Source organism: Chionomys nivalis, chromosome 3, assembly GCF_950005125.1.
Source record: "Chionomys nivalis chromosome 3, mChiNiv1.1, whole genome shotgun sequence".
Lineage (NCBI taxonomy): Eukaryota > Metazoa > Chordata > Mammalia > Rodentia > Cricetidae > Chionomys > Chionomys nivalis.
The window spans coordinates 59,460,095-59,475,317 of NC_080088.1; the positions used below are offsets into that span (position 1 = coordinate 59,460,095).

At 43.8% G+C, this 15,223-nt stretch overlaps 1 protein-coding gene across 1 annotated transcript in view; it reads right to left on the minus strand.

Moving 5' to 3' along the window:
• Window positions 1-1,363: 1,363 nt before the first annotated feature.
• Window positions 1,364-15,223, minus strand: part of Hacd2 (3-hydroxyacyl-CoA dehydratase 2) — a 92,483-nt gene continuing 78,623 nt past the window's right edge. The window contains exons 5-7 of the mRNA XM_057765317.1: window positions 9,507-9,628; window positions 7,087-7,265; window positions 1,364-4,135 (exon numbers count right to left, since the gene is read on the minus strand). Coding sequence (XP_057621300.1) covers window positions 4,053-4,135; window positions 7,087-7,265; window positions 9,507-9,628 — 384 coding nt within the window. The 3' untranslated portion in view covers window positions 1,364-4,052. The remainder of the gene's footprint in view (window positions 4,136-7,086; window positions 7,266-9,506; window positions 9,629-15,223) is intronic.

Below are 15,223 nucleotides of genomic sequence, written 5' to 3' on the forward strand. Positions count from 1 at the left end.
AGAAAACAAAGCGTTTTACAAAATGGACATTGGATGCTTCAATACAAAGCGTCTCACTGTTTTAGAAAGATTACCCAATGGGGGTCACAGGACAAATTTGCCTTTTTATTTTTGGTAGGGAGATTTGCCCATGTAACACCATGAATGCCAGTCTAAATAGAAAAAAAAAAACAAACACAAAAACAAGGAGTCTCTCACATTTTTCAAAGAAAGTATTGGTTAAAAACACAAAAGAACTTCATGGCTCTCCCCTGATCTGGCTTAGATACAAGGAGGGGAATGTTAATAGGTATGGCTATTTTTGGGTATAGTTACTTAAACAGGTTCTTCACCACCAAATGGTTTGACAATGAGCCAGGCTATTTGTAAGGCTGGGATTAAAAAATAATGATATGATGAATCGCAATGCTAGTTCTCACACGTTAAGGGGCAGAACCCAGCAGCACAGAAGGCTGTGTAATAGGAGGCTTCCTAATCACACCAGGCAAGTCTTCAGGCTAAGGCTAACATCAACAGAGCACACATAATTGCCACAAAGTAGACAACGGCAACCAGAAAGCGCCAGTTCTCACCACCACCCTGAGACGGTACAGGATGACTGACTTTCCCGCCTGATTCCTTTTCGCATAAATGAGAAACAAAGGAGCCTGCACGGGAGAGGGTGCTCAGGCTGCGGTGCAGAGAGCAGATGTTCTCCCCTGGGATACCAGAGAGTGGTTAACTTTGAGAAACACTGCAGATTTAGGTGGGGGCACTTAGGAGACTGGACAAGCCTGTGCACGGAGACTGTTCTAGGGAAAGAAACTGGATCCAGAGAGGGAGGGCATCCTAACCAGGGTCCCTCCACTTCTTAGGTGAGTTTGACAACGTGAAAAACTGCCGGGAACTTTCTGGAACTGGAACCACTTTCAGGGTGAGGTCCTTGAACTTCACCACATCTAGTTTCATGGAAGATGACCACTGCTGGGAAACAGTTATCTGCTGCCTGGGGACTCAGCTTAGTATTAGAAAACCGCCAAGAAAACAACCCTAAGGAAACCCCCCAAACAAATAAACAAAAACCCCATTCTAGGGCAAAGGATCTTTGATCTTCACTTCTTACTGATTAATGTTGTAGACTTCTGGTTCCTCAGCTGGGGGGCGGGGGACTCGCAGTCTTGTGCATGCAGCCTGTTGGCAGCCTGCCTTGGTGAACCCGAACACTAACTGGCAGAAAGAAACATCTTAATAAAGTCTATTTTTTCTGTAAGTACAAAAGTGGTAATATCAGAAACAGATTTGAAAATCATCAAAGAACAAGCTGGAGTCTGTAATGGAAGGGGAGTTTCCACATTCTTGCAACATGGCCCAGATCAGACCCAGGCAGAGCACACACCAGTTTATTTTGAATGCAACATAGATCAGTGTTTGATGAGTATAACCTACTACATTAATATCAGATAAAAACAGCTTTCAAATGCATGCATAGAAAGTTAAGCATAGTCTTTGAGCTTCTTATTTCTAAATATACAAAAAATACATTTAAATTATATAATTTTAGTGAATCAAAGACTTATAAAATTACAATTTTGGTTTTCACAACATAGAAAAAATACAAAAATGATTATATATATGGTTGTATAATTTTTTTCACCCAAATTTCAAAGGAGCAGTATGTACTGACTTTGATGTTTCATAATGGTTGATCTGAAACTCAAAACTGAATGTGATTTTCAGACGGACCACAGTGACACCAGCTTTTATTAGAAATGAAAAGCCAGCAGGAGCGATCCCTCGTCTGCCTCTCGGGCTGGTGCTGGCTGCATCATCCTCTTGCTCAGTTGGCTTTTAGAGGAACAGCGCTTATTCCGTGACTAACTCCAGGGGGCCTCTGATTACGGAGCAGAACGTGCAGTGAGTGGTCCCCACCTCAGCACGATGCAGATTAACAATACGAGTCTACAGAGCACTGCTGTGCACCTCAAAGAATCCTTCCCTTCAAGAGGGCCCCTTGGGAAGATCTGAGACCATCACAGGTGTGGGGAAGATGATGCCTCCGACTCTTAAGTCTGAAAGTACCCTTTGAAGACCCTGAGAAGCACCTTCCTCAGTCACCTCACTATTAGACGTGACACTTGGAGGGACTGGATGTTCTCAATTTATAAAAGAACAAAATTACCTTAATTCCAAAGAAGAAATTAATTCATGTTAGGGATGAAAAAGGAAAGGAAAAAAAACAAAACACTAAAAGCCAGCTACCAAGAGAGGTGACTGACAGACAGCTGCACACACTGGCTGTGCCTTCAGTGCTCATGTCCAGAAGACACTGGATTGAGACCCTTTCTGAAGGAAACCGGTGACTGTGTTCTCATCACCCACACTCAATCCGATGTAGTTCAGCCGATGCAGAAGGCCCCAGGGAGACCCTGTCCTTGGGCTGGATAGTTTGCTTCTCACGTCGCCTCCTGCAGCCATTCCGACACAACTGTGACAATCTTCGTCAGACACAAGACTGACAAACCTAAGTTGACTCTGTTTTACAGAAGTACAGTTTGGAGGAATAAAAAGTTGAAGAAAATCTTTCCCACATATTTGTCTATCAAATACCAGAATAGATTGTGATTTAAACACAGCCAAGTTAAGAGAGCTGACTGGAGGCAGAATTCTAATGTTCCCTTTGACAATAACTTATTACACACCTGCCTGCATTGGTTTTTCAAGCTCCTATGAAAATACACATTTAAAAATGTAGTTTTCATTATATTCTTCTGATTGGAACAATTATATTCTAAATGACAATGGCAAGATTTTTAAAGTCTTAAACAGAAAAGAAAACAAGGGACGAGATCCTATTAATGTGCTGTCTAAAATCAGGTGCACATCTAAACTCGGGCCTGGCATTTTCATTAGAACTTTGCTTTCTATTTTTAAAAGGACAGTTTGTTGAGTGCACTGTGAGGAGCGGCGGGCAGGGCAGTAACTCAAGTTTTGCCTGTCTCCTCCAAACCTTTCCTAAAGGGACTTCCATAGACAGCTAGGCAATTCAGTGCTGGGAAGACTCCTTAGACAATGCCCACAGTCGAAAGCCAGCTGGGGGCTGCTCTGACATGTGTGTCACTGAACTTACAAGGCAGTGGGAATTAACACAGGGCCACAATCAGGAAAAGTATCCAAACAGAAGAGTCAAAAGCTAAAATAAAAAGTAAGTATAGATTTATATCTATTTCTGAATGCTTTTCTGAATTATAGTGGTAACTACAGATTTCCTCCTCCTGTGTAATGTGGGCTTCGAGTCTGGCAATGAGAATAGCTCTGGGCCAGTATACATCTGTTCTCTGAGCTGGGTACAATGGAGGTACTGGGCATTTACTAGGTACCGAGCCTCCCCTCTCACACCTTGGCTTGTTAGAACCTATAGAAGCTAAGCCCAGGTAAGGGTCTTTACAGTATACAGACTTACTAACTCCAAGCACAGTTCTTAGTGGCAGGAAGTAATGAGTCAATTGAGAACAAATGAAAGACTTAGGCTTTTAGTGGCTTTCTGGTTACAGGCACTACCCGAAGCTTCACAGGCATATACATCTTATAATTCATTCACTAGATATGAGGGCTAGGTCCTAGCCAGAACTTCAGAGCATTCCAGAGGATAAACTGCCGCTTCTTAATCACAGAGAGTTTCCAGCATGCTGTCAAGCACTTTGAGAAGGGAATGCTAAACACACTGCAGACTGCATCTCTCGAGAACTCAGTGTTACAGGTCTCTGTCTGTCAGGTATATGAAGGACACGGAGGAGATAAACACCAACCCCTTCTAGGACCATTACAGACACTGGGAACTCCTGGTTATAGCATGCTGAAAGGACCAGCTAGGATGCTTGAACTAACAGCTTTCTGCATTTTTATCTTTATTTTATTTTTTATAAAATCCCAGGCCCATGTGACACTGGATTTTGGTTCTTATTTTGTTTTTAATATTTTAAAAATAGTTCTTACTTATTTTCTATGAAATGTACTGGGAACTCAAAAAGTCTGCAGCATTTTTTGATCTTTGAAAAGTTTGGTTTCGGGTAGAGCTAGTCAAACTTCTTGTGTTCTTCAGTGCGAGAGAGGACCTTTCTTCTCTGGTGGAGCATGTGGAAGTACAGCTGGGGGAAAACTGGAAGACAAGAAGAGAACAGTGGCTTAGGCGCCTTTGGAAGCTCCACTCACGCACTCAAAGCACGGCTTCAGACGGTGACCAATGGCACCAATGAAACAGGCATGGAGAGGGAGGAACAATATGGGGACTCTCCTGCTCCAGCTGAAGGGAAAGCAGTGTGGAGTGGAATGGCAGACACTATTGCCACTACCACAAGAGTCAAGATGCCAGAGGTCACCAAATAGTTATCATCCATGCTGGAGACTGGACACAGTGTCACACGAGGCAAGTTTCTGTTGCTGAGCAATGGGCCCAAAACCTGCTTACGCCCCACTAACCACGTTTATTCTAGTTAATTTCAGAACCCCAGAGAAAGACATGTGATGGAGTCTTCCCGATTTCAGGAGAGGAAATCACAGCTGCAGAGAGGGCAAACAACGTGCCTGGGTGCTCACAGGGAGTCCTGGGCTCTGCACTGCTTGGGGGTAGGGCCACAGCCATCACCTCAGGGCACATACTGAGCAAGGCTCATCTATGACAGGCAGAATGAGGAGGGAGAAGAGGGCCACAGATATAACAAAGCAGCACTGGGGGTGTAGAAGGGAAGCCAGTATTTTGGGTACTGGAAAGCCTTCTGTCCTTGGTATTGATTTTAGAGGAGACTGCCTCCCTAGAGGATGTTTGGCAAGGGGGTTGGAGTAATGGGCAGAGGATGTGGATTGGAGGCTGGGGTGCCCATGTAGAAAGTCAATCCTCAGTATTCAGGACACATGGCTACTTTAACTACATCTAGCCATACTGATGAAAGAAAGCCTTGAAGAAGATACTAACCTGAATAGGCAACTGAGAAATCTACTATCTTCTGTTGGTTCTGAACTGGAGAGCAGAAAGGAGGGAGGAGGAGAGACCTAAGGTTAGGAAAGCTGAGTTCCGTGCCTGGAGAGACCGGTCAGCTGTAAAAGGCATTATGTTTCTCTTGTAGAGTACCAGAGTTTGGTTCCCAGCACCCATGTGGGACAGCTAATTCTAGCTTCAGAGGATCTGATGCCTCTGGCCTCTTAAGGGACATGGCCTGCCTATAACTAAAAATCAATCTTGATGACTTGGTGGATAAAGGGGCTTGCTAAGCAAGCCTGACACATGACTGTGATCCCAGTCACATGGAAAGAGAAGTAACTCTTCACTCTTGTCCTATGACTTCATACGTGTGCTCCTTATAAATAAAAAGTAAACATGTAAGTGAAAAGACAGTGAATCTAGTTCAGGGCTGCAGACACGGGCTAGTTGTAGAGGCTATGTGCTAAGGCCCAACAATCCCACTCCTCAAAGATGAACGAGAATGAGAGCGAGTTCTGCCCTTAGGTCTGTGCTTGCTCCCCTCTCCCTGAAGGTCAAGATGGAAGACCCCACAGTGCTGGCTGTAGTTTCCACCAGGGCCCCAGTATCACAGAGGGCTGCTCATGCCTGACCTGCTAGTCAGTCCAGCAACAGGCCATCAGGAAGGCTTGGCAAGGATGGCTACCAGGGAGAGCAGAGGGAGGCCGCCTTGAGAACTGCTCCTAGATGGAGGGAGGCCTTACCAGCAGTGGGACTCTGGCAGGAACGCTGAGCTGGACTCTGGACCACCATCAGTGTGGAAGTTCTCGCAGAGGTGTGTCCATGCCACCTTCCCTGCCCTTCCTAGTCACACAGTGTGGGGCATATCTCCTGCTTATCAGAATAGAAACAAACAACCGAGGTGCCCACGGGGTTGCTATTCTGAGAGTAGTAAAACCACTGCTGTTCATTGCTGCTTTGGAGCTGAAAAAACGAAGCTCCAGGAAGCAAACGTTGAAAGGTGAAAAAAAACGTTCATTTGCGTAATGCACATTTTTACTCTTCCAGATTTGTCTTTTGTTTCAACATCCAGGCCCTTTCCCATGTGAAGAGAAATGGCTGTTAGCTGCCAGGGACCCAGCACAAAAGGGGAGGGTTTGGGAATGAATAGAAGGGAAACCAAACCATAAAACAGGATTGCTGTGTTCAAGAATTTCTTCAAGACAAATGTGCAGATGAAATCTGGATGGAGTTTTTTCCCTTCCTCACAATGCGTAAAATGAAATTTTCCACAGAGGGACACAAACACAGGATGACTCACTCAGATAATGCTGGGGGCTAAAGAAATAAAATCTATCCCTGTGTGAACTTAGTGGGGTTTACGGGAGATTCAGAGTTACAGTGGCTACAGTATAGCGGAATGAGAAGAAGACGAGTTAGCTGGGGCTGTCCTTGAGTCCGACAGGTCCTTTCTGGAACGCAGAGATCAACCAGAGGAGTCACACTGAGGAAAACACTCCTCGTGACAGCAACAAGATCCGATGGCACTGCCAGATGTGCCCTTCCCGGTCCGTCCCTTGTACTCAGAGGTACATTGAATTTTCCGTACATTTAAGCCATCAGTCGCTCTATTAGAATAACTGGAAACCACACTGAAGGGAACACTGTGTCCTATTCTGAGGGTTTTGTGCTCAACAAGAAAACGAGAAATGTAGAAAAATAGAGCATTTGTTTTCATTTTGTTATTTGTTTCTTCTAGTCAGCTTCTAAGCTCTGGAAATGAAGCAGAGCTGCCTATTTTGATATAGCAAGCGAAGCAAACATCTTTTACAATGTGTTTCACAAACCATAATAAAACAATTCTTAAGAGATAGGAGAATAAAGCAAGGTAAGGCCTTCAGTGGCTCTCTGCTTTCTCCTCAACACTTTCCCTAATAGGGGCCGACCTAGCCTCCTCTTCAGTGTCTCAGACCACACACTAAGAAGGCTCATCTTATTCAATTACTACCAGAGAAAATTACTTCTGACAGTTGGTGATCAATGAAAACCAAAGTGTTCCCAACAATGAGATTTATATTAGATATAAAGCAAAGACAAGCAAAGATGTAACTCTAGTTACTGTAGAGCTGACTTTTGCACATAAATATACTTACGTGGAATGTAGGAGATCATTACCAGAATCAGGAATGCATAGTAGTCAAAGGAGAAGTTGTATTTGTTAGGTAAGCTGATGGAGTACAGGCCAGCCTGCCGGACAAAGGGCAGAGCTGCGTATATTGTAAGCAACTCTCCCGACACCCCCATTGGGTACAGCACGATGAAAAGCGTGTACCTGCAACAAAGCAAAACCTCACTGTGTGGCTCCAAGCCATGTTTAGAAGCACTGTCTTCTCAGAAAGCTATTGTCTCTGCATTTCCTGATCACCTGTTTAGATTCAGCCTTTACCAGGCAATTTGAAAAGGGCCCATTGTAGGTACATGTTTCTAAATGTTCTAAAGCAAAGTCAATGTGTTTAGCCAGCCTCAAAACTTGTCTTCTTCAGAACACGCCTCTTGAGACCAACAAAGGGGCATTAAGACATAACGAGAGGCCTTCCTCATGGAGGCACAGAAGAAGGAGGTGGAACAGCTACCCAGGAATTCCTAGGGCACACCAAGCTGCGTGTGGACTGAAGGAAACAGCACATTACACATGTACTTTCTGCTGTTTCCCAAATGCCTATACACGCTACTGTGAAAACAGAATCTTGACTAATTTTAACATTAAATTTCTAATAGCCTTTAATTTTACAAACAAACCCACACAATTATACTATTACTGCTGCATCAGAGGCTCGTACAATTATTCTCACTTTAAAAAGTTTTATCTGGCTGGGAGGTGGTGGTGAATGCCTTTAGTCCCAGCACTCAAGAGGCAGAGACAGGAGGATCGCCATGAGTTTGAGGCCAGCCTGGTCTACACAGTAAGTTCCAGGATAGGCTCCAAAGCTACAGAGAAACCCTGTCTCAATAAAAAAAAAAAAAAAAACAAAAAAAAAACACCCAAAAAAGTTTTATCTGTTTTAAAAGAATTCAGAAGAGCTGGAGAGAGGTTCAGTGGTTAAGAGGACTTGCTGCTCTTACAGAGGACCAGGGTTCAATTCCTAGCACCCACATGGTGGCTCATAGCTATCCATAATTACAGTTCCAAGATATCCAAAACCCTCTGACTTCTGCAGGCATTAGGCACACATGTGGTACACATACATGCCTGCAGGCAAAACATTCATACATATGAAACAAAAAGAATTCAGAGGGCAGGTGCTACTAGCACAGGACTGGCCTACAAACTATTCTACGGCATCACTATCCCTGTGGAAACTGCCAGCTTTGATTTAAGAAACCAGTGCCTGTTCATGGCTCAAGATTAACCTGGACAAAACTTCCAGGCACAAGAATCTGCTAAGAAAGAAGCCATATTCTCTGTTGCCAACCTAGCTCATTAGGCAGGGTAGTGGTAAAGAATTGTTCATAGACCACAGAGGAAAATGAGCCAAAAAACTCTCCAAGAGGGGCTGAAGAGATTAAAAACACTGTTCTTCCAGAGGACCTGGGTTCCATTCCCAGCACTCACATGGTAGCTCACAACCATTTATAATGAGATCTGGTGCCACGCCAGAACACTGTATGCACAATTAAAAAAAGAATTCTCCAAGAGTAAAGCCAAGGCCCAGCCAACAACCATCCCCACAGACAGACAGCCGGCACAGTGGCGGTGCAGGTGGGTTGTTGGGAGCTGTTAGTTCCCCTTTTTCCTGAATATAATTATTTCAGAATATAATAAAAGAGGCTCATATACCTGAAATGTTGGAACTGGATGCTGTTCCTAATGTAATCACTGAACAACAGCTGTTTCCCTCCCAGGAAATGAGCAGTCTCAGCTCCAAAGTGAGTCTGGAGCTTTTTGCTGTGCCCTCCTCACCCCACAGTCCTTCAGGCACAAAACCGTAACTGGACAGACAGATGTGCCATCAGTCTTTTGCCAAAGTCATAATGGAATTTTGTTATTGTGACTGAGACAAGGATCTCATTCTGTGGCCAGAATTTAGGGCAATTCTCCTGTCTCAGCCTCCTAAGTTCTGGGAATTACAAAGGTGTGAATCACTGTGCTGAATTCTTAATTGAATTCTTAAAATGATCAAAGCAAAATAAAACTCATAAGCTGAGAAAACAACATAATGTTTGCTATTAAGTAAAAATGACCTTAAAAATCATAGTTTCTTGAAAAAACAAGACTAAGAGAGGTAGATATGAACCAGAAATCACAAAAATGGGACAAGTTCATCAGCTAAATCGAATAAGGACAAAGACCAGATATTAAATCTCTACTGAATAAATTAACAGAAAAGAACTGATTTCCATAAAAATAAGTAAAGCAGAGACTGCAGAACTGTTTCTATAGATGAAAGTCAAGACCATTCTGGTGAGACCCCTCCATCTCATTCAGTTCGAGTTTGGGGGAGTTGGAGGCAATACTGAGGTGATGAGAGGAGAATACAGTGATGGATGCTTTCAAAGTTAGTCTTCGCTTTACCTGGCCCATTTGATGATGTAAGGCAAATGGTTTAATAGACTGAATGTGTAAAAGGAGTAACGGATAATTTCTGTGATTGTCCAGGCAATAACAAACAGAAGCACACTGTCTTCGCTCTGCACCTGCAGGGAAAGGAAAAAGATGTAAGAGCAAACAAAGGAGCACGTGGAAAGAGGCATTACAGTCTGCAGTGCCTGCCCAGCCACAACCGCCCATCTCTGTTCTCAATGGCTGTAGCACAGCTCAGAAAAGGGCTCGCTGACCAAAACCCAGGTATTACAGCAGTCCTGCAGAGACGCATACGAGGCTCAGCTTATGGGCCAGCCCGCAGGAGCCGCTGGATGGGATGCTTAGGATCCGTCACCAAGAATCTGAATGCAATTGGTGTCACAGCTGGGATCTGAGGACATTTCAAGAACGAGAATGTGAGGTTAAAGCACAGGTGGGCAGGATGAATTCAAGGGAGGAAGAGGTGTAGACCATTCATCAGGCAGGTGTTTATGGTAGGGCACTCATGACTTCTTCCCCGAGCCCAGGCTTACACCCTCTGTGAGGAGAAAAGCTGTCTTGCGGCTCACAGGAGGCAGCTAGAACCAAAAGAGCTTTGACACTGCCTGTTTTTATGCTGTAAAAATGACAACCTTTTAAACTGCCACTACGTATCTTATAGATGTTGTCCCCATGCAGGGGAACTTGTGGCTATAACATGAACTGCAGCACCCTCCCATCCCACTCTAGTTGATCCTTTTTTCATGAGCCAAACCCAAGAGACACTGTTTCCCATGCCCTCCATGGTCGGTGAGTTGATGTGCTAGAAATCCGACTCAGTAAACTGAGAAGACTACTATGCACTGTTTTCTGTCTTATCCCAACACCTAGTAGCAAAGATACAGCATCCCAGCCTTCACTTTTGCTTCTTTCCATCTGCAGAGACAACAGTTTCTAGCACTTACATTCTTTCTCAGAAAGTGTACATGGAGCAATCCACCTACATGATGAAAGAAGTAGTCATTTACATAGCTATTAACTAAATTGCCCTGACAAAGAACTTCATAAATGCATGGTTACTATTCTCTAAAAATAATAAGAATTTTATACTGTCAAGAGCAGGAGTACTTTCTGCTTTCCTGGTGCTTTTTCATTAGCCACAATAAGGCCAGAGTGCAGCACCTTCAAAGCCCATGCTAAGAGTCTCAGTCTGCCCGTGAAGCTTTGAGTAAAGCCTATTGATACTGAATCTAAGCTCGTAGGACGTGCTGCTTTTTCATGGATTTTGTAAGCTTCTTTATCTGACACTGATGTAGGATTTTATTTTATTATTATTTTTTTACAGCTATTGCTAAATCCTGTGTAAAGACCCCCAGTAGGAAGCTCCTCCAGTGTTTTGTACTCTATATCATCTTAAAAGAATATATGATTTACCTTATCTCTTGTCTTCCCAAAGCGCCCAATGCTTTTCCCAGGAACAAGCTCCACAACTATCTGTGGAGCAAAGGAATTCAACCCACTCAGCTCACTAGACCCAGTTCCCTTCTTTGTAATACTTAATATTGGTTATGTCATGTTAGTGGCCCCCACAGAGGCAGGTGAATCTCAATAATCTAAAGTTATGTCGAGTGGTGATCTCAGGGCAAGATCCCACTCAGTTAAGCTTCCAATTTGTGAAAAGGAATTAAAGAAAGCTTAGAGCAAGGTGCGGTGGTAAGCGCCTAAATTCCAGCACTAGGAAGGTAGAGGCAGGCAGATCCTCAATTCACGGACGGCCTGATCTACTACATGAGTTTGAGGACAGCCAAGTTCAGGCGGTGAAGGAAACCATGCAGAGCAGAAGGCTGGTGGAGATGCAATGGAGTGAGGAGCAGAGACCGGGCCACAGCAGCAGCAGAGTTCGAGCTCCAGAACCACATGGCTGTCTCTAGAGTCAAGAATAGAAGAAAGGGGCCGGGTGGTGGTGGCGCACGCCTTTAATCCCAGCACTCGGGAGGCAGAGGCAGGCGGATCTCTGGGAGTTCGAGGCCAGCCTGGTCTACAAGAGCTAGTTCTGGGACAGGCACCAAAGCTACAGAGAAACCCTGTCTCGAAAAAAAAAAAAAATTGAAGAAAGGGCTTATGGAATCTCCTCCCATGACTAAGGAAAGCCATTGGGGGCCAGATGTGTGTCGGGAGTGTCCCTGGATGGTGGCCCAGAGAGGCCACTGTGTGAAGCTGAGAAGCCTTGATTGCCTTGGAGACGGTAAAATGTTGAAGGTGCAGAGCTGTGGGATACCTGCCATGGAAAGGTGCTAACAGGGAGAGGAACCAGCCCAAGGAAAGAAGTGTGCTGCAATCAACAAAGCTGAAAAGAGCTCGAGATCTGAAGAGTGCTTTAACATAAGACATGGAGATGCAGAATTTGGAGTTTGCCCAGCTAGTTTTTGGTCTTGCTTTGTTTGGTCCAATTTTTTCTCACGCTTCTCTTATTCTATCCGTTTAGAATGATAATGTGTAGCTTGTGTCATTTTATGTTGGAAGTATGTGATCTTCTTTTCATTTTGATTTTACAGGGGGTTACAGTTAAGAGACTGCATGAGTCTCAGTAAAGACTTTAGACTTTTACAGGATTTAGACTATTATAGACTATGGAGACTTTTAAAGTTGGACTTAATGCATTTCTGTATTATGATATGGCTACAAGTCTATAGGGGCCTGGAAATGGAAGATGGTGGTTTGAAAGAATATGACCCCATAGGCTCATAGGAAGTTGTACCATTAGGAGCTGTGGTCTTGTTGGAGGAAGTATGCCTTGGTCTCTTCCCGCTGCCTTCAGATCCAGATGTAAAGCTCTCAGCTCCTTCTCCAGTACCATGTCTGTCTGTATACTGTTATGCTTCCCATCATGATGACAATGGACTAAGTAAGCCTCTGAACTGTAAACCAGACCCAATTAAATGTTTTCCTTTGTAAGAGCTATCATGGCCATGGTGTCTCTGCACAACAAGAGAAACCCTAACTACGATACTGACTTATGAACCCCAGAAATGGGAGCAAACAGAGTATGAGCGATTACAAAACACACACTCAGCATTCAGCCACTTAATACTGTAGTCCTGTCCCCAAGACTATGCTCTAAATAGATCAGACCCCAGCTAGGGGCCTTGAACTAGCTAGCAGAGTTTATCCTAGAAAAGGAAACAGAGGGCATGTACTTTAAAGCATAAAAGGACATCATTAACATGAGACTAGTAGATAAAAGCAAAAAGCACAGATGCTGGTCTGAAATCAGAAAACTGACATAACAAACCAGATGACTAAGAACACCTGCTACCTCCTTAAGCTGCAGGATTCTGGGCCATGAACGTAAATCCAAACTGAGGTCAGGAACAAGGAGGAGTCCTACAGAGGATGGTGGGTGAGTTGAATGGGCACTGACAAGGGGTCCTGTGCAGTGCCTTGGAAAGGAAAGGTGTTACCTTCCCCTGGAAAGTCACTGGGCTGACTAACATTTAGAACCAGTCCCAGCAAGAAGGCAGGGGTGGAGGAGGAGGCAGAGGAGAAGAGAATAAAAGATCACTGGTTGCTGGCTGGGTGGGATTGGAATGTTATATTTTCCTTTGACTAGAGGGTCTTCAGCAGACCACGTCCCATCATTAAGTTTTCTCAGTTCCAGTTCAGGTCTGGTTCCAGGGCTGTATGGTATAATGCCTCTTACATTTGATGAAAACTAATTTTTTTGTTTTTGAAAGCAAAAGTTGGGACTATTTCACCAGATGGAAAGACGCCTATCTAATAGAGGGTAGTGATTCAAAGAGAAATGATAAAAAAGTTTTCATAGAAGTTATGATAGTGTAGCTTAGGAAGGCATTTTGAGAAGGAAAAGGACAAGTATGTCAAAGAGTTCAGCTCAGTTCTCTTTGTTTACTTGTTCTGGAGACAGTGTAGCCCTGGCTGGTCTAGGATTCACTAAATAGCCAGGCTGGTATAAATCTGTCACTGTCCTCCTGCCTCTGACTCCTAAGTACTGAGGATACAGGAATGAGCCACGACTTGCAATTCAGCTATTTCAAGTTAAGACCTAGAGACATACAGTTTTAATAGCTATCAAGAATAAGAGGAACTCATTGAATGGAGGAAGGTTGAACTAGGCTTGCATGAGCCTTCACCCCTGTCTCATTGGGGTGGGAAGGTTCTCTGCAGGCTGTCAAAAGAGAAACCTGAGCACCAAAACCCCCCCTCCCCCGCCCCTTCAACCTACAATCTGTCTGTCCTGCCCATAAGATCTGCTGGGGCAATAGTGGTGCAAAACTTGTGGGAGTGGTCAACCAATGTCTGATTTAATTTAAGGTCCACGCCAGGAGAGGGAGCCCATGCCCTATACTGTCTGGATGGTCAGGAACTGGAGACTGGATATCCCAGAGACCTAGGATAACCCTAAACTTGACTGGCAAACAAACAATGAAACGATTCCCAATGATAATCTGCTATACTCATAGATGGGTGTCATGTCTAGTGTCACCAGCAGCAGATGGGAGCAGGCGCAGAGAGCCACAGCCAGACATTGTGCAGAGAGAAAGAGTCTAAATTGAAGATGTCTATTAGGTCCCTCCCTTCACAGCTCAGGGAACCCTTTGGAAGAGGAGGAGGAAAGATCGTAGGAGTCAGAGGGGATGGAGGACACCAAGAGAACACAACCCACTGAATCAACTAGCAGGGCTCACATTGGCTCAGAGACTGAAGCAGCATGCACAGGGCCAACATAGGTCTGCACCAGGCTCTCTGCATATATGCTGTGGTTGTTAGCTAGGTGTTTCTGTGGGACTCCTAACAGTGGGAGTAGATATATCTCTGACTCCTTTGCCTGCTATTGGAACTCTTTTCCTCCAACTGGGCTGCCTTGTCGAGCCTCCATATTAGGACTTTTGCCTTGTTTTATTGTATCTTGTTTAGTCATGAGTCCATATGAGGACTTTTGCCTTGTATTATTGTATCTTGTTTAGACATGTTTGATTGTTTTCTCTTGGAGGCCTGCTCTTTTCTGAAGGGAAGTAGATCTGGGGGAGAGGAGAGGTGGGGAGATCTGGAGGAGTGGAGGGAGTGTGGTCAGATTGTATGAGAGAAGAATCTATTTTATAAAGAAAGACCGAGAGAGAGAGAGAGGTTTAAAGCTGAGTATGGTAGGATATAATCCCAGGACTCAGAAGGCTGAGGCAGGAGGATCACAAATTTGAGGTCAGCCTAAGATATATAGTGAAATCTTTTTCAGGGAAAAAAAAAAGGGAGAGGGTTGTATTCAAATATTCATAGAACTATCACAGTTTATAAGAGTTAAAACAGTTGAAATATCTAGTAAGTGGTGACATAATATAGTCATACAGCAGAATATGATTCAGCAACCTCCAGGAAAAAAAAACTGTATGCACTACAACATAAACGAGTTAAATGAGTTAAAAAACAAAATAAAACATGTGTCATACTGTGTAAAAGAAGCAAAACGTAAGTGGTCATTGTCTAGAAAAGACAAATCTGGAGACAGAAAGTAGATTAGTGGTGGCTAGGGGCTGGGTGTACAGTGAACTATAGAAGAGCAAAAAGCATCACATTATAGTGAAAGAATGTTCTAAAACTAGATTAAGGTATGTTGGTTGCACAACTTGTTAAATTTACCAAAAAGTAGTGAATAAATAAAATATTTAAAAAAATCGCAATGTTAAAAACTAATAAAGATTTTTTAAACAAGATTA